Source organism: Hemibagrus wyckioides, linkage group LG08, assembly GCF_019097595.1.
Source record: "Hemibagrus wyckioides isolate EC202008001 linkage group LG08, SWU_Hwy_1.0, whole genome shotgun sequence".
NCBI lineage: Eukaryota > Metazoa > Chordata > Actinopteri > Siluriformes > Bagridae > Hemibagrus > Hemibagrus wyckioides.
Window position 1 is genome coordinate 23,451,755 of NC_080717.1, and position 22,621 is coordinate 23,474,375.

At 37.4% G+C, this 22,621-nt stretch overlaps 1 protein-coding gene across 1 annotated transcript in view; it reads right to left on the reverse strand.

Moving 5' to 3' along the window:
- LOC131357356 (protein inscuteable homolog) overlaps positions 1-22,621 on the reverse strand; it is a 43,589-nt gene that overhangs the window by 11,496 nt on the left and 9,472 nt on the right. The window contains exon 2 of the mRNA XM_058396288.1: positions 8,660-8,763. Coding sequence (XP_058252271.1) covers positions 8,660-8,715 — 56 coding nt within the window. The 5' untranslated portion in view covers positions 8,716-8,763. The remainder of the gene's footprint in view (positions 1-8,659; positions 8,764-22,621) is intronic.

The window sequence follows — 22,621 nt, forward strand, 5'->3', positions numbered from 1 at the left end:
ATATAAACTGGACCACAAGGCTAGAATAGAATGCCTTCTGGTGGCCATCCCTAGCCACAGATGTTAAAAGGTGCATCAAAGTCTGCGCCTTCGCCTTTTATCCAGAGCAACATACAAGAGTGTTCTTAGATACTGTAGCTCCACTCAAAAGGAAAATAACTAAAGAGAAGAAACTAGCACCATGGTACAACGACCACACACAAACCTTAAAACAATCAGCTAGGAAACTAGAACATAAATGGCATCAAACTAAATTTTCAATATTTCAGTTAGCACTGAAGGAAGCCTTCTGAGCTACAAAAAGATCAGCGTAGTACTGCTAGATCAGCGTATCTCTCTGCCCTATTGTTGGATGATAACAAAAACAATCCTAAATTAAATCCTAAATAGTACTGTAGCAAAACTAACTAGGAGTAAAACCACTGCAGAAAAGTCCACACCATCTATATGCAGCAGCAATGACTTCATGAATTATTTCATTGGAAAAATTGACAATATCAGGCAAAAAATTCAGACTATTAATTTAAAACCAAACAACTTGATAAATAATCCTTTAGATAATAATACTATTTCTGATCAGAGCTTAGAATGTTTTACTCCCCTTCAAGAACCTGGTCTAATTTCACTAATTTCATCTTCAAAACTATCAACCTGCATACTAAATCCCTTACCTACATGTTTCCTTAAACAGATAATACCAGTAGCTACCGAACACCTTCTAAAAATGATAAATTCTTCCCTTAGCGTTGGCTATTTGGCTAAATCATTTAAACTAGTGGTTATCAAAACCCTGATTAAAAAAGCCATTGTCAACCTGGAATCAACATCAGCTTTACATCGAGTTACCATCCCCAAGCTAATAAACTTGCAGAATGTTTGAATCAGACACTACTTACCTGCCGACTGTAGCCAAGAGCAGCATCTGTGGAGTGAGTTTTCACCCTATATAGAATATGCCCTGAACTCCCTGACTCACTCTTCTACCGGAATCACCCCTTTCCAGTCCTGGTCTACCAGCATTATTTCCATTGTCCCCTACCGTATCTCACCGTCTTTCCATGCCTCCTTGCTCAAGCTCACGCCACTGCCACAACAGCCCTGACTCTCTCCACTGCCACTAGACATAGATGATCCCTATCTTGTCCACACAATATTGGACTCCCAAAGAAGGAGGGGCTGTCTGGAATATCTAGTGGACTGGGATGGGTATGGACCAGAGGAAAGATCGTGGGTCAACACGGATAACAAGCAGGTCCCCTCACTAATGGCTGAATTTCATCAGACCCACCCAGACCTATCAGGTAACGACCCAGGAGAAGAACACCTGGAGGTGTTCACAGGAGGGGGGATTCTGTAACAGCTCCAACCTGCCAGAGGGAGCCCACACTGGAATATTGAGGACTTCCAGGTCACACCACTCTCTTCCAGGTTACTTCCTGATTTCAAATGTATTTAAACCATGCTCACACCATTAGACTGTGCGTGTAAGTATTGTATTGTTAGTAAGTATTGTTAGTTCCTGCTACATACCCAGCCGTTTCCTTACTATTGTCATTGTTCATTGTGTGTTCGACCTTTTCCTCTGTCTTTTGGAGTCACAATTTTGGATTTGTGGTTTTGTACTTTTGCTCTTTGGATTGCTTGTTCTGGATTGTTGGACTTTGTGTACCTGTGTTCGCTCTTTCTGCTCCTGCCTCACAATTTGGATTGTTTGCTTGTGATTCTGTTTGATTAAACTCGGTAAATGGATCTTATCCCTCCAGTCTCTGACTCAGTTTGAAGTAAATTGAACTTAATTCTGACCCGCAGGTTCACACTTCTCAGGTTCTGACACATTCTAGAAATCCAATACATTGATATATGTATAAACATGTCAAATGGATGTAATTAAATATAACCATTATGAGGTAAAATTTGAAGCAGGACCATGAGTTTGGTTATATAAGGCTTAAATACAAGTTAGACAAGTTAAATACCAAAACTCAATTTTGTAATAACGCTTGTGTCCGGGTCACATGACCTAAGAGGCGGAGCTAAGCTGAGTAAACAAACGTATTAGAGCTTTAAAGGCTGACTGCTGAGGTGTGGATCGATGAGCTATATGAAGGTCATTCAGGAGTCACACACAGGTTATTGATCAGGTCTGACACACAAACACACACACACACACACACACACACACACACGCACCGCTGTAGAGAGATTTCTCTGTAATACTGAGACTTAATGAAGTGGATTTAAAGAGGATTCTCCATCACAATCTCTCTCATGCCTCAAACTGTCCACCAATAAGACTGATTTCCGGCAGACGCTCTCAAAACCCACACTGGTGAGGACAGGAAATTGCACACACATGACCATATAAGGAAAATTTTGAACAACTGACTCAGAGACAGCAAAAGGCAAAAAGTTAATTCTCTCTCTCCCTCCCTCTCTCTCTCTCTCTCTCTCTCTCTCTCAGACACACACCACAGAGTTGACGTATGAGCAGTGAGATGACATACAAGGGAGGAAAAAAACTGCATAAAAATAATCTGATCTGATCTCGGTGTCCATCTTTATCTGATTTTAACAGTTCAGATGTTTCACAGGATTTATTCTTCTCTGGATGTGAAGCAGCTCCATGTCGTGTGAAACCTGAGAGCTGACACAGATTTTTCAAAAGATTCAGGCATCAAACATGAGGTTTTAGAAAGTTCAATGAACAAACTGGATAAAACAAATAAACACACACAAAAAAATATAATAAATAAGGCAATACACACACACACACACACACACATAAAGACAATCTAGGTAATATAAATGATAAATAATGTAAATTACATACAAAATAAGCTAGAACAGGCAATGAATACAAGAAGACAAAAGAACTTAAAAGTTACCAAATAAACAGAATTAGAATAAATTAAAATAGAAGAAAGTGTTAAAAAGCAAATAATCATCAACTTCCATTTCAGATCATAAAAGTAGATATTTTTAGCTTATATTTCAGCACATCAGGAATTATAAATACAACAGCTATGCTACACACACACACACACACCTCTGAACTCTGAGGCTGTTTGGCACAAGTGGGCTCCAATTAGCCGAGCCGCCATGTTAATAACCATCGGCGGTGAAAGGTCAGGAGCACTCACACACACACACACACACACACACACCATAATTCATGTTTCTGCGCTCTGGTTTTCTCTCACAGCTCATTTGTGTACCATATCAGAGAAAAACTAATTTCATCAGACTGTGATGAAAACACGAGAGATTTTTTCCATTAAGCAAAAAAAAGGTAAATTTGTTGTAATGGCAGTGATTCAGTTGTGACGAAGAGAGAGAGAGAGAGAGAGAGAGAGAGAGGGGGAGAGAGAGAGCTTTGAACCATGAATACAAATCTATATACGGCTATTTTTACTTTATAGCACATTTACATTGTTGAAACATTCTCACTTTTGAATACTGAAATAATTCGGAATCCGCTTTATTATTTCTAAAATCCATAAACTTGCCTCATGTGCTGTTTGTTTCATTTGTAACAGGAAAATTATGGGAAAGTTCTGGGCAGAATATGAACATGAGTATACTCCTTAATTATTGGCACCCCTGTAGAGATGCATAAGTCAAGCAGCTGGAATATTTCCCCTAATTTAGAGATTAAATAAATTCACATTTTTACTTAGAGTGCTATTTCTTCTGGAGCAGATTGTATTCAGCAATTCTGAACAAAGAGGTTTGTTTTTGTTTCACAGTAAATTATTATTATTTTGGTTTAGTGTGATTTATGCATTTATTAAACACAATACTGTAATGAAAAATAAATAAATAAATAAATAAATAAATAATAGTAAAATGACTAACTGGTTTCTTTGAACGTCTGTTTTTATCGAAACCTCAGGAACACATTTAATTCTCAGATTCTAAATCGTAATTGTATGTTTTCTAATCCTGAAGAAATATTTTGCGTGTAACTCTTGCGTGTTTTTCTGGGCTTCTAAATAAATAAACCCTGCGGTGAGGATTAAATTACACATCGTCATGTTGATGGTCAAAACCTGCAAACAAAATCTTTCCATTTTAACTTCTGTCACAATAGCGAGAGGAAGCGGCGCTGAGCCGAATGGGATAATCAGGATAATGGCTTTGTTTTACAGGACGAGCTGAAATCGCTGCTCTCATCCCAGGAAACGACAAATATTTACGCAGCGGCGTGGCGAGGATGTCAGCGTGCACACGCCCTTTATTCTGCTCATGGTTCTCTGTTTACACAGAACCCGAGCGAGATCGGGTCACGAGTGCGTTCCTCTCACCGAGCATCCGAAAAAAAAACCCACGTCACGTCACGCTAAAGTCCAAACTCCTCAGTCTCTGATAAACATCAGCCTGACATCATGAAAATAACGAGCAATCTTTTATCCAAAGCCTCTTAATGTTATGGATTAAATTAGCGTTTAACAGACGCAAAGCAGCTTTATAGAAATCTAGAAATTCTGCAAAAAAAAAAAAAAAAATTAAATTTATGAAATAAATGAAAAGTTATTTGTGTGTTTGTGATAAACTTAATTTTATTTGCAGAATTTATACATTCTGAAAATGGAGAGTAATTTAATAATAACATAACTTATTTATTTGTTTCTTATATTATTTGCAGAACTTGTTTATATTTTTATTTTTATATCTTTTACATTAAAAATTGCTTTTCTCTAACTGACATCAGCTTTAGCAGCATTACAGTTAATAAACTTTAGAAAGCTCACCTTCAGCATAAACTCATTATGGACTATTATTACTTATTCTTTATTATTTAGTATATAATTTAACATTAAATGACAAAAAAAAAATGAATTGAAAAATGTATAAATGCGAACACACGGCCGCTGAGGAACTCCTCTGGATCTGGAACCTTCTTATTCCATAAAGTCAGCAAACTCAATGTCAAAACACATTTATTATTTATTATTTATTATTTATATAATTCCGTGTGGAAGAACCTAACAGCACTTGATGTCTCTTCAGCGGATTTGTTTTATAAAGTGTTTGAGACAGAAGCTGCTCTCAGGTGTGCGAACGAGTGTCGTGTTACACTGCAGTGTGTTCTATTATTCACACACACACACACACACACACACAGAGTCACAGACATGCAGAACACAGACATGTCACCACTAACATCTGTCGCCACGAAGCAAAAACCCAGTTAGAGCCAAAGAGCGTTGAAATAAATTCTCACTGAGACGGAAAGCTTCTCGTTATTAAGACAATTTAATTACTGTGTTATCATAAAGATGATCCATAAATTCATATTCACAATTAAAAATACTATAAACTGGAATTTTTTTTTTAGCATAGAATCCACAAAAATCCACAATATGTGAGGAGCTCGGAGCTCAGAGCTAGCGTCCACGCTAAAGTCAGGTGAACATTGACAACATAACTTAAAATTATTCTTTTTTAAAAATTCTTTCTTCACATTAGATCTATAGTTTGGGTAGCAGGATGATTCCTTGTCAATCAATATCACAAGAAAAACAACAGAATGTTATATGTAGGAAATTCAGATGATTCCTGTTGAAGCAGTGACTTGTGGTGAGTTTTGTAAGAATTAATGTGAATAAACCTGCAGGTCTGTGTGTTAATTGGGGCAGGTGTGAAGACATTATAGAGTGAATTCAGCTCTGAGGATGCTGTGATGTTTCTGCTAGAGTGCAGGGGATTGTGGGTAATTGGGTGGGGGTAATGGTGGAGTGTTAGCGCGCTGGGAGTGTAAACACTGCAGGATAATGTGCAGAGGAGAATTGGAGCTCAGTGAAGACAAACAGATGAACACCTGTTGAAACTGGAGCATGACGTGAGCTAGCTGAGTGAGGAGCGCTAATCAGAGATGGTCGTAACGCTCCACAACACACACACACACACACACATAGCTAAATGTTCTTGTTCACATGTATAAATCTTTGTGCTGTTGATATTCACCTGTTCAGGTACACAGAGGTTCAGAAATAAGGTCAGGGCATTGTGATGGCAGGGCATTTTGTTTGTGTGTGTGTGTGTGTGTGTGTGTGTTTGTACCATGTAACACTACCCATGAAAGTGGGTGGAGTCATAGACATGAATAATAAAAGTTATTTAGTTTAGTTATTTGGGTGCTAATACTTTTATCTGTGCTCTTTTCTTTTTCTAGCAACACTCTTCATACTGAGGTAAAGTTAAATGTGTGTGTGTGTGTGTGTGTGTTTGTGTGGTTTAAAGCCCCACCCCATTCTTATGGTGAGGAATTTGTTGTGTGTGTGTGTGTGTGTGTGCGTGTGTGTGTGTGTGTGTGTGTGTGTGTGTGTGTGTGTGTGTGCGTGTGTGTGTGTGTGTGTGTGGAATGTGTGTGTTTTGATGATCTATAAAAAGCCTGTGTGGAATACAACAATGAACATCTGAACTACAGATGTTTTACTCTCTCCCTCTCTCTCTCTCTCTCTCTCTCTCTCTCTCTCTCTCATTTCTCATACAGAGTGGTTTCACCTCCTGTGTATAAAGAAAGTCTCCATCATTGAACATTTAATGGCTTCAGCAGGAAGGAATTAGTGTTAATTCTATAATGAACTCAGAAATTACACTGATTGAGCTCCTGGTGACAAACCTGACTATATACAGCTGTAGAGAATTGTAGAAATTCTTTAAAATCCCACTCTCTGTGTTTATAATGATTTATAATCCCACTCTCTGTGTTTATAATGATTTATAATCCCACTCTCTGTGTTTATAATGATTTATAATCCTACTCTCTGTGTTTATAATAATTTATCATCCCACTCTCTGTGTTTATAATTATTTATAATCCCACTCTCTGTGTTTATAATGATTTATAATCCCACTCTCTGTGTTTATAATGATTTATCATCCCACTCTCTGTTGTTTACAATGATTTATAATCCCACTCTCTGTGTTTATAATGATTTATAATCCCACTCTCTGTGTTTATAATAATTTATAATCCCACTCTCTGTGTTTATAATGATTTATAATCCCACTCTCTGTTGTTTATAATGATTTATAATCCCACTCTCTGTGTTTATAATGATTTATCATCCCACTCTCTGTGTTTATAATAATTTATAATCCCCCTCTCTGTGTTTATAATGATTTATAATCCCACTCTCTGTGTTTATAATAATTTATAATCCCACTCTCTGTGTTTATAATGATTTATAATCCCACTCTCTGTTGTTTATAATGATTTATAATCCCACTCTCTGTGTTTATAATGATTTATCATCCCACTCTCTGAGTTTATAATGATTTATAATCCCACTCTCTGTGTTTATAATGATTTATAATCCCACTCTAAGAGATATAATGATTTGTAATCCCACTCTCTGTGTTTATAATGATTTATAATCCCACTCTCTGTTGTTTATAATGATTTATAATCCCACTCTCTGTGTTTATAATGATTTATCATCCCACTCTCTGTGTTTATAATGATTTATCATCCCACTCTCTGAGTTTATAATGATTTATAATCCCACTCTCTGTGTTTATAATGATTTATAATCCCACTCTCTGAGTTTATAATGATTTATCATCCCACTCTCTGTGTTTATAATGATTTATCATCCCACTCACTGGTGTCACCCAGATGAGGATGAGGTTCCTATCACTCTGGTTCCTCTCCAGGTTTCTTCCTCACATCGTCTCAGAGAATTGTTCTCTCCACCATAGGGATACATTTTCATTTCAATTTTAAACTTTTATTCTTAAAATGTATATTTTTCTAGACCCCCACTGTTAAAAGCAATATGCAAATAAAAATCAAATGAATTGAGTTTAATTCTGTTTGTACAGCATCATCAATAAATAAACATATTTCATTTATATATTATTTACTGAAACATTTTGAAACATAATATGCAACATTTCATTCTGTAATAAATGTGTAATTGCCATCATTTTTATAATGAGTGTTCCCGTGTCTGTATTTCCTGTTTATTCTGTGTGATGCGTTTGTTCATGACGTGTTCAGGTCTGAAACAGAACTGAAGTGAAAACAAAGCCAGTGTTTTTGTGTGATTTTTTTTTGTCTCAGAATAAACAGAGCAGAAAATCTGAGCTGAACTCTCTGCTGAAGCCATGATGATGATGATGATGATGATGATGATGATGATAACACAGAGCAGCGATCTGAGCATCACTCACACCCACACACACAACTTTACGTGATGTGACGGAGAAACAGAGCTGTAACAGTGACAGCATTAACACTGCTGCGAGTTATCAAGCTTCTCTTCACGCTGAAGAGCCACAACGGTGACATCACCATGACACCTATCATCTTCCATCAGTGCATATTAAACACACAAACATATATGCACACTGCAGGTTTCATGAGTTCACACACAGATGTGACAGATGTTTTATTGGGTTTCTATTTGCTCAAAACTAGAAAGTGTAAAGATGAAGAAACTTCAACAAAATCCATTCCTAATCATTGAAGTATGTAATTAAACATTAGGACACTTAGGCAAGTGGAAGTGGGTGAGGGGAAGTGTGAAATATATCGATTACAGCCAAATGCTGCCTGTTACTTTATGGCTCACTTTGTGGTCACATGGCAAAGGACAGCCAATAAGAATACAGCAGGTGGAATGTAGCATTTAGATGAATTAGCACTCACCGGGTGGGCGTGGTCAGAGGAGTGTTGTTAGCTCTGGAGGATTTCGGGGTGTCCATCTTCACCGTCCCTCCTGCACTGCTGCATAGCCGAGAGAAACACTACATCTGTGGAGTGAAAACACACCTGTAACACACCCACAATACACCTGTAACACACCCACAATACACCCGTAACACAGCCACGATACACCTGTAACACACCAGTAAAAAATACACAATACACCGGTAACACACCCACAATACACAAGTAACATACCAGTAATACACCCGTAACACAGCCACGATACACCTGTAACACACCCACAATACACCCATAACACAGCCACGATACACCTGTAACACACCAGTAAAAAATACACAATACACCGGTAACACACCCACAATACACAAGTAACATACCAGTAATACACCCGTAACACACCCACAATACACCTGTAACACACCCACAATACACCCATAACACAGCCACGATACACCTGTAACACACCAGTAAAAAATACACAATACACCGGTAACACACCCACAATACACAAGTAACATACCAGTAATACACCCGTAACACAGCCACGATACACCTGTAACACACCCACAATACATCTGTAACACACTAGTAATAAATCCACAATACACCCGTAACACACCCACCATACACAAGTAACATGCCAGTAATACACCCGTAACACACCTACAATACACCTGTAACACACCCACAATACACCCATAACACAGCCACAATACACCCTTAACACAGCCACAATACACCTGTAACACACCCACAATACACCCATAACACAGCCACAATACACCCATAACACAGCCACAATACACCCATAACACAGCCACAATACACCTGTAACACACCCACAATACACCTGTAACACACCCACAATACACCCATAACACAGCCACAATACACCCTTAACACAGCCACAATACACCTGTAACACACCCACAATACACCTGTAACACACCCACAATACACCTGTAACACACCCACAATACATCCATAACACAGCCACAATACACCCGTAACACACCCACAATACACCTGTAACACACCAGTAACACACCAGTAATACAGCTACAATACACCCATAACACACCAGTAACACATCTGTAACACAACTACAATACACCCATAACACACCAGTAATACACCAGTAACACATCTGTAACACACCAACAATACACCAGTAACACATCTGTAACACAACTACAATACACTCATAACACACCAGTAATACACCAGTAACACATCTGTAACACACCAACAATACACCAGTAACACAACTGTAACACAACTACAATACACCAGTAACACACCAGTAACACGTCTGTAACACACCAACAATACACCAGTAACACATCTGTAACACACCAGTAACACAACTGTAACACACCAACAATACACCCGTAACACACCAGTAACACAACTGTAACACACCAACAATACACTCATAACACAACTGTAACACACCAACAATACACTCATAACACAACTGTAACACACCAACAATACACTCATAACACAACTGTAACACCCTCATAACACAACTGTAACACACCAACAATACACTCATAACACAACTGTAACACACCAACAATACACTCATAACACAACTGTAACACACCAACAATACACTCATAACACAACTGTAACACACCAACAATACACTCATAACACAACTGTAACACCCTCATAACACAACTGTAACACCCTCATAGCACAACTGTAACACACCAACAATACACTCATAACACAACTGTAACACACCAACAATACACTCATAACACAACTGTAACACACCAACAATACACTCATAACACAACTGTAACACACCAACAATACACCCGTAACACAACTGTAACACACCAACAATACACTCATAACACAACTGTAACACACCAACAATACACTCATAACACAACTGTAACACCCTCATAGCACAACTGTAACACACCAACAATACACTCATAACACAACTGTAACACACCAACAATACACTCATAACACAACTGTAACACACCAACAATACACTCATAACACAACTGTAACACACCAACAATACACTCATAACACAACTGTAACACACCAACAATACACCCGTAACACAACTGTAACACACCAACAATACACTCATAACACAACTGTAACACACCAACAATACACTCATAACACAACTGTAACACACCAACAATACACTCATAACACAACTGTAACACACCAACAATACACTCATAACACAACTGTAACACACCAACAATACACTCATAACACAACTGTAACACACCAACAATACACTCATAACACAACTGTAACACCCTCATAACACAACTGTAACACACCAACAATACACTCATAACACAACTGTAACACACCAACAATACACTCATAACACAACTGTAACACACCAACAATACACTCATAACACAACTGTAACACACCAACAATACACTCATAACACAACTGTAACACACCAATAATACACTCATAACACAACTGTAACACCCTCATAACACAACTGTAACACACCAACAATACACTCATAACACAACTGTAACTCACCAACAATACACTCATAACACAACTGTAACACACCAACAATACACTCATAACACAACTGTAACACACCAACAATACACTCATAACACAACTGTAACACACCAACAATACACTCATAACACAACTGTAACACACCAACAATACACTCATAACACAACTGTAACACACCAACAATACACCCGTAACACAACTGTAACACACCAACAATACACTCATAACACAACTGTAACACACCAACAATACACTCATAACACAACTGTAACACACCAACAATACACTCATAACACAACTGTAACACCCTCATAACACAACTGTAACACACCAACAATACACTCATAACACAACTGTAACTCACCAACAATACACTCATAACACAACTGTAACACACCAACAATACACTCATAACACAACTGTAACACACCAACAATACACTCATAACACAACTGTAACACCCTCATAACACAACTGTAACACACCAACAATACACTCATAACACAACTGTAACACACCAACAATACACTCATAACACAACTGTAACACACCAACAATACACTCATAACACAACTGTAACACCCTCATAACACAACTGTAACACACCAACAATACACTCATAACACAACTGTAACACCAACAATACACTCATAACACAACTGTAACACACCAACAATACACCCGTAACACAACTGTAACACACCAACAATACACTCATAACACAACTGTAACACACCAACAATACACTCATAACACAACTGTAACACACCAACAATACACTCATAACACAACTGTAACACCCTCATAACACAACTGTAACACACCAACAATACACTCATAACACAACTGTAACACACCAACAATACATTCATAACACAACTGTAACACACCAACAATACACTCATAACACAACTGTAACACACCAACAATACACTCATAACACAACTGTAACACACCAACAATACACTCATAACACAACTGTAACACCCTCATAACACAACTGTAACACACCAACAATACACTCATAACACAACTGTAACACACCAACAATACACCCGTAACACAACTGTAACACACCAACAATACACTCATAACACAACTGTAACACACCAACAATACACTCATAACACAACTGTAACACACCAACAATACACTCATAACACAACTGTAACACCCTCATAACACAACTGTAACACACCAACAATACACTCATAACACAACTGTAACACACCAACAATACATTCATAACACAACTGTAACACACCAACAATACACTCATAACACAACTGTAACACCCTCATAACACAACTGTAACACACCAACAATACACTCATAACACAACTGTAACACACCAACAATACACTCATAACACAACTGTAACACACCAACAATACACCCGTAACACAACTGTAACACACCAACAATACACTCATAACACAACTGTAACACACCAACAATACACTCATAACACAACTGTAACACACCAACAATACACTCATAACACAACTGTAACACCCTCATAACACAACTGTAACACACCAACAATACACTCATAACACAACTGTAACACACCAACAATACACTCATAACACAACTGTAACACCCTCATAACACAACTGTAACACACCAACAATACACTCATAACACAACTGTAACACACCAACAATACATTCATAACACAACTGTAACACACCAACAATACACTCATAACACAACTGTAACACCCTCATAACACAACTGTAACACACCAACAATACACTCATAACACAACTGTAACACACCAACAATACACTCATAACACAACTGTAACACCCTCATAACACAACTGTAACACACCAACAATACACTCATAACACAACTGTAACACACCAACAATACACTCATAACACAACTGTAACACACCAACAATACACTCATAACACAACTGTAACACACCAACAATACACTCATAACACAACTGTAACTCACCAAGAATACACCCATAACACAACTGTAACACACCAACAATACACTCATAACACAACTGTAACACACCAACAATACACTCATAACACAACTGTAACACCCTCATAACACAACTGTAACACACCAACAATACACTCATAACACAACTGTAACACACCAACAATACACCCGTAACACAACAGTAACACACCAACAATACACTCATAACACAACTGTAACACACCAACAATACACTCATAACACAACTGTAACACACCAACAATACACCCGTAACACAACAGTAACACACCAACAATACACTCATAACACAACTGTAACACACCAACAATACACTCATAACACAACTGTAACACACCAACAATACACTCATAACACAACTGTAACACCCTCATAACACAACAGTAACACACCAACAATACACTCATAACACAACTGTAACACACCAACAATACACTCATAACACAACTGTAACACACCAACAATACACTCATAACACAACTGTAACACACCAACAATACACTCATAACACAACTGTAACACACCAACAATACACTCATAACACAACTGTAACACACCAACAATACACCCGTAACACAACAGTAACACAATTGTAACACACCAGTAACACAACAGTTAACAGTCACGATAAGAAATAATGACCAAAAAGTGAATCAGTGATCAGTTGTGATTAATATAGTGAAAGAGTATAATTTTTAATGAATGTTCCACCACAGCGCGTTAATCACATTAACAAACACATGTTTCCTGAATAACTGGAATAAACGGATCAGAGCAGTCTGAGGAACATCGCTGAGTGGACGCTTACAGGAGCATTTTAATAAACCTAAAAATACTGCAGCATTTCACTTTGCCAAAACACAGGCATGACTTTCTCAAGCCAAAAAAACCCACAAGGAAAAACAGGAAACATTGAAAGTGTGCTTATGTTGGCCAACAATAATAATAACGGGAAAGTTCACATCACGTACAGAAGGCTCCGGCAGTCTGATGGCACCAACACACCTTTATTCTTATTCTATTCATTATTCAAGACTAATCTAGCTAATTGTCCACTGGTAGGACATCACCAATTCACTGCATGAAATTTGATCAGATTTTCAACATCAGCAACATTCTGACTCCAGGTCATGTTCCTCAAACCTACAGAAGGTGAATTTGGAAATTTCCATCATTAACACTTGAAGAGTGTGATTTACTGACCACCTGATCATCAGCACAGGAATCAAAAATATTTGGTACTAATAAACATAGTGGCTATTTTAGCATGCTGATTTTAGCTTACTTGTGTGTGTGTGTGTGTGTGTGAGAGAGAGAGAGAACAGAATGGAATATAAATCATGAAATAAAGTGCTCACACGCTTCCATATGAAGCTCTTTTTATCATCTGTTTCCCATAATCCCTCTTTAAACTTTAGCCTACATGTGGATCTTAAAGCAACACATTCCACAGATAACGCTGAAGTCCAGCATGTCCTCCTGCTCCAATTATCACACAATCTACACAGTTTACACTCTGCCATCATTTCTACACTGAATAAAGACAAGCATCTTTGTCACTGCACAAATAAATAACAGTCATCAAATTACTTCATTAATATATTAAACAAAGTGATTAGAAGGAAGAGAATACGATCTGTATAAGAGGTTATATAATAAAATCAAACAAGCAATAGAGACATTTAGCAGACGCCCTTATCCAGAGCGACTTACATCTTTATCTCATTTTATATAACTGAGGAGTGTATGAGCAGGGCCTGGCTCAAGGGTCCAGCAGTGGCATCTTTGTGGACCTAGGATTCGAACTCACAACCTTCTGATCAGCTGTTCAACACCTTAATCACTACACATCCACATCTCTGACAAGAATAGAATAGAATAGAATAGAATAGAATAGAATAGAATAGAATAGAATAGAACAGAACAGAACAGAATAGAATAGACTGGTGGACTTACAATACCTTTATTAACCAATTCACGAACACAAAAGAATAGAAAAGAATAGAATAGAATAGAATAGAATAGAATAGAATAGAATAGAATAGAATAGAACAGAATAGAATAGAATAGAATAGAATGATGGACTTATAATACCTTTATTAACCAATTCACGAACACAAAAGAATAGAATAGAATGATGGACTTATAATACCTTTATTAACCAATTCATGAACACAATAGAATAGAATAGAATAGAATAGAATAGAATAGAATAGAATAGAATAGAACAGAATAGAATAGAATGATGGACTTATAATACCTTTATTAACCAATTCACGAACACAAAAGAATAGAATAGAATGATGGACTTATAATACCTTTATTAACCAATTCATGAACACAATAGAATAGAATAGAATAGAATAGAATAGAATAGAATAGAATAGAATAGAATAGAATAGAATGATGGACTTATAATACCTTTATTAACCCGTTTATGAACACAATAGAATAGAATAGAATAGAATAGAATAGAATAGAATAGAATAGAATAGAATAGAATAGAATAGAATAGAATAGATGGATGGACTTATAATACCTTTATTAACCAGTTCATGAACACAAAAGAATAGAACAGAATAAATTAGAATAGAATAGAACAGAACAGAACAAAACAGCCTGACGGACTTATAGTACCTTTATAAACCAGTTTATAAACACAACAGAATAGAATAGAATAGAATAGAATAGAATAGAATAGAATAGAATAGAATAGAATAGAAGGAGAGTTTAGATGGAGAGAAAACATCATTCCAGGTGTATTGCTGGTGTTATACTGCTGCTGTAGTTGTAAACAGAGGCGCTCTGTGCAACTGTTCCCTCTTTACATAAAGAAGAACCAGGTCCTTTTTTTATCTCAGACACAGGAACTCAGAACACAGACACTGAACAGGAAGTGACATCCTTCCCCCTTCCTCTAGAGGAACTGCCATTGAACTTCCTGAGTTCCTTAAAAAGTTCCTGCTGTGGAAACATGTCTACAGTTTGTGTGTGTGCAGCAGTTTGTGTGTGTGTGAATGTGTGTGTGTGTGTGTGTGTGTGTGTGAAAGCAGCACTGATTTTTCTATTCCCTTTCCGCCCACTCCTGGGTGTGTGTGAGCTGTCAGAAGGAGTGTTTTGACAGCTGACATACACACACACACACGCACACACACACACACACACACACGCACACAAACACACACACACACACACAGAAGGAGCCACATACAGGCACTCAGTCAAATCGGTCCTTAATTTTCTCACTAAAGCTGTGTGTGTGTGTGTATGTGTGTGTGTGTGTGTGTGAAGTAGAAAGCTCAGCTCACATACGCCTATGTGTGTTAGCGGACTTGTTTGTGGGAGTTTGAGAAATGATGGCGGCATCAGGAGAAATAAATGTTAATACTGTTAGTGCTGAGTGTTATACAGCATAATCCAAACTGCACAACTGAGTGTAATACACACCATATACACTAACACACACCAACACACTGTATACACTATCACACTAACATACTGTATACACTATCACACACCAACACACACTAACACACTATATACACTATCACACTAACATACTGTATACACTATCACACACCAACACACTGTTTACACTATCACACTAACATACTGTTTACACTATCACACTAACATACTGTATACACTATCACACACCAACACACTGTTTACACTATCACACTAACATACTGTATACACTATCACACACCAACACACTGTTTACACTATCACACTAACATACTGTATACACTATCACACACCAACACACTGTTTACACTATCACACTAACACACTGTATACACTATCACACTAACATACTGTATACACTATCACACACCAACACACTGTTTACACTATCACACTAACATACTGTATACACTATCACACACCAACACACTGTTTACACTATCACACTAACATACTGTATACACTATCACACACCAACACACTGTTTACACTATCACACTAACACACTGTATACACTATCACACACCAACACACTGTTTACACTATCACACTAACATACTGTTTACACTATCACACACCAACACACTGTTTACACTATCACACTAACACACTGTATACACTATCACACACCAACACACTGTTTACACTATCACACTAACATACTGTTTACACTATCACACACCAACACACTGTTTACACTATCACACCAACACACTGTTTACACTATCACACTAACATACTGTATACACTATCACACACCAACACACTGTTTACACTATCACACTAACACACTGTATACACTATCACACACCAACACACTGTTTACACTATCACACTAACATACTGTTTACACTATCACACACCAACACACTGTTTACACTATCACACTAACATACTGTTTACACTATCACACTAACATACTGTATACACTATCACACACCAACACACTGTTTACACTATCACACTAACACACTGTATACACTATCACACTAACATACTGTATACACTATCACACACCAACACACTGTATACACTATCACACTAACATACTGTATACACTATCACACACCAACACACTGTTTACACTATCACACTAACACACTGTATACACTATCACACTAACATACTGTATACACTATCACACACCAACACACTGTTTACACTATCACACTAACATACTGTATACACTATCACACACCAACACACTGTTTACACTATCACACTAACATACTGTATACACTATCACACACCAACACACTGTTTACACTATCACACTAACACACTGTATACACTATCACACACCAACACACTGTTTACACTATCACACTAACATACTGTTTACACTATCACACACCAACACACTGTTTACACTATCACACTAACACAATGTATACACTATCACACTAACATACTGTATACACTATCACACACCAACACACACTAACACACTATATACACTATCACACTAACATACTGTATACACTATCACACACCAACACACACTAACACACTATATACACTATCACACTAACATACTGTATACACTATCACACACCAACACACACTAACACACTATATACACTATCACACTAACACACTGTATACACTATCACACACCAACACACACTAACACACTGTTTACACTATCACACTAACATACTGTATACACTATCACACACCAACACACTGTTTACACTATCACACTAACATACTGTATACACTATCACACACCAACACACTGTTTACACTATCACACTAACACACTGTATACACTATCACACACCAACACACTGTTTACACTATCACACTAACATACTGTTTACACTATCACACACCAACACACTGTTTACACTATCACACTAACACACTGTATACACTATCACACACCAACACACTGTTTACACTATCACACTAACATACTGTTTACACTATCACACACCAACACACTGTTTACACTATCACACTAACATACTGTATACACTATCACACACCAACACACTGTTTACACTATCACACTAACACACTGTATACACTATCACACACCAACACACTGTTTACACTATCACACTAACATACTGTTTACACTATCACACACCAACACACTGTTTACACTATCACACTAACACACTGTATACACTATCACACTAACATACTGTATACACTATCACACACCAACACACTGTTTACACTATCACACTAACACACTGTATACACTATCACACTAACATACTGTATACACTATCACACACCAACACACTGTTTACACTATCACACTAACATACTGTATACACTATCACACACCAACACACTGTTTACACTATCACACTAACACACTGTATACACTATCACACACCAACACACTGTTTACACTATCACACTAACATACTGTTTACACTATCACACACCAACACACTGTTTACACTATCACACTAACACACTGTATACACTATCACACACCAACACACTGTTTACACTATCACACTAACATACTGTTTACACTATCACACACCAACACACTGTTTACACTATCACACTAACACACTGTATACACTATCACACTAACATACTGTATACACTATCACACACCAACACACACTAACACACTATATACACTATCACACTAACACACTGTATACACTATCACACACCAACACACACTAACACACTGTATACACTATCACACTAACACACTGTATACACTATCACACACCAACACACTGTTTACACTATCACACTAACATACTGTATACACTATCACACACCAACACACTGTTTACACTATCACACTAACATACTGTTTACACTATCACACACCAACACACTGTTTACACTATCACACACCAACACACTGTTTACACTATCACACTAACATACTGTATACACTATCACACTAACACACTGTATACACTATCACACACCAACACACTGTTTACACTATCACACTAACATACTGTATACACTATCACACACCAACACACTGTTTACACTATCACACTAACACACTGTATACACTATCACACACCAACACTCTGTTTACACTATCACACTAACACACTGTATACACTATCACACTAACACACTGTATACACTATCACACACCAACACACTGTTTACACTATCACACTAACATACTGTATACACTATCACACACCAACACACTGTTTACACTATCACACTAACATACTGTTTACACTATCACACACCAACACACTGTATACACTATCACACACCAACACACTGTTTACACTATCACACTAACATACTGTTTACACTATCACACACCAACACACTGTTTACACTATCACACTAACACACTGTATACACTATCACACTAACATACTGTATACACTATCACACACCAACACACTGTTTACACTATCACACTAACATACTGTATACACTATCACACACCAACACACTGTTTACACTATCACACTAACATACTGTTTACACTATCACACTAACATACTGTATACACTATCACACACCAACACACTGTTTACACTATCACACTAACACACTGTATACACTATCACACTAACATACTGTATACACTATCACACACCAACACACTGTATACACTATCACACACCAACACACTGTTTACACTATCACACTAACACACTGTATACACTATCACACACCAACACACTGTTTACACTATCACACTAACATACTGTATACACTATCACACACCAACACACTGTTTACACTATCACACTAACACACTGTATACACTATCACACTAACACACTGTATACACTATCACACACCAACACTCTGTTTACACTATCACACTAACACACTGTATACACTATCACACTAACATACTGTATACACTATCACACACCAACACACACTAACACACTATATACACTATCACACACCAACACACACTAACACACTATATACACTATCACACTAACACACTGTATACACTATCACACACCAACACACTGTTTACACTATCACACTAACACACTGTATACACTATCACACACCAACACACTGTTTACACTATCACACTAACACACTGTATACACTATCACACTAACATACTGTATACACTATCACACACCAACACACTGTTTACACTATCACACTAACACACTGTATACACTATCACACACCAACACACTGTTTACACTATCACACACCAACACACTGTTTACACTATCACACTAACATACTGTATACACTATCACACACCAACACACTGTTTACACTATCACACTAACACACTGTATACACTATCACACTAACATACTGTATACACTATCACACACCAACACACTGTTTACACTATCACACTAACATACTGTATACACTATCACACACTAACACACTGTTTACACTATCACACTAACACACTGTATACACTATCACACTAACATACTGTATACACTATCACACACCAACACACTGTTTACACTATCACACTAACACACTGTATACACTATCACACACCAACACACTGTTTACACTATCACACTAACACACTGTTTACACTATCACACTAACATACTGTATACACTATCACACACCAACACACTGTTTACACTATCACAGTAACACACTGTATACACTATCACACTAACATACTGTATACACTATCACACACCAACACACACTAACACACTATATACACTATCACACACCAACACACTGTTTACACTATCACACTAACATACTGTATACACTATCACACACCAACACACTGTTTACACTATCACACTAACACACTGTATACACTATCACACTAACATACTGTATACACTATCACACACCAACACACACTAACACACTATATACACTATCACACACCAACACACACTAACACACTATATACACTATCACACTAACACACTGTATACACTATCACACACCAACACACACTAACACACTATATACACTATCACACTAACACACTGTATACACTGTCACACACCAACACACACTAACACACTATATACACTATCACACTAACATACTGTATACACTATCACACACCAACACACACTAACACACTATATACACTATCACACTAACATACTGTATACACTATCACACACCAACACACTGTTTACACTATCACACTAACATACTGTATACACTATCACACACCAACACACTGTTTACACTATCACACTAACACACTGTATACACTATCACACACCAACACACTGTTTACACTATCACACTAACACACTGTATACACTATCACACACCAACACACTGTTTACACTATCACACACCAACACACACTAACACACTATATACACTATCACACTAACACACTGTATACACTATCACACACCAACACACACTAACACACTGTATACACTATCACACTAACACACTGTATACACTATCACACACCAACACACTGTTTACACTATCACACACCAACACACACTAACACACTATATACACTATCACACTAACACACTGTATACACTATCACACACCAACACACACTAACACACTGTATACACTATCACACACCAACACACACTAACACATTGTATACACTATCACACACTAACACACTATACACTATCACACACCAAAACACACTAACTCACTGTATACACTATCACACAGCAACACACACTAACACACTGTATACACTATCACACAGCAACACACACTAACACACTGTATACACTATCACACACCAACACACACTAACTCACTGTATACACTATCACACACCAACACACACTAACTCACTGTATACACTATCACAAACCAACACACACTCACACACTATACACTATCACACACCAACACACACTAACACACTATACACTATCACACACCAACACACACTAACACACTATACACTATCACACACCAACACACACTAACACACTGTATACACTATCACACACCAACACACACTAACACACTGTATACACTATCACACACCAACACACACTAACACACTGTATACAC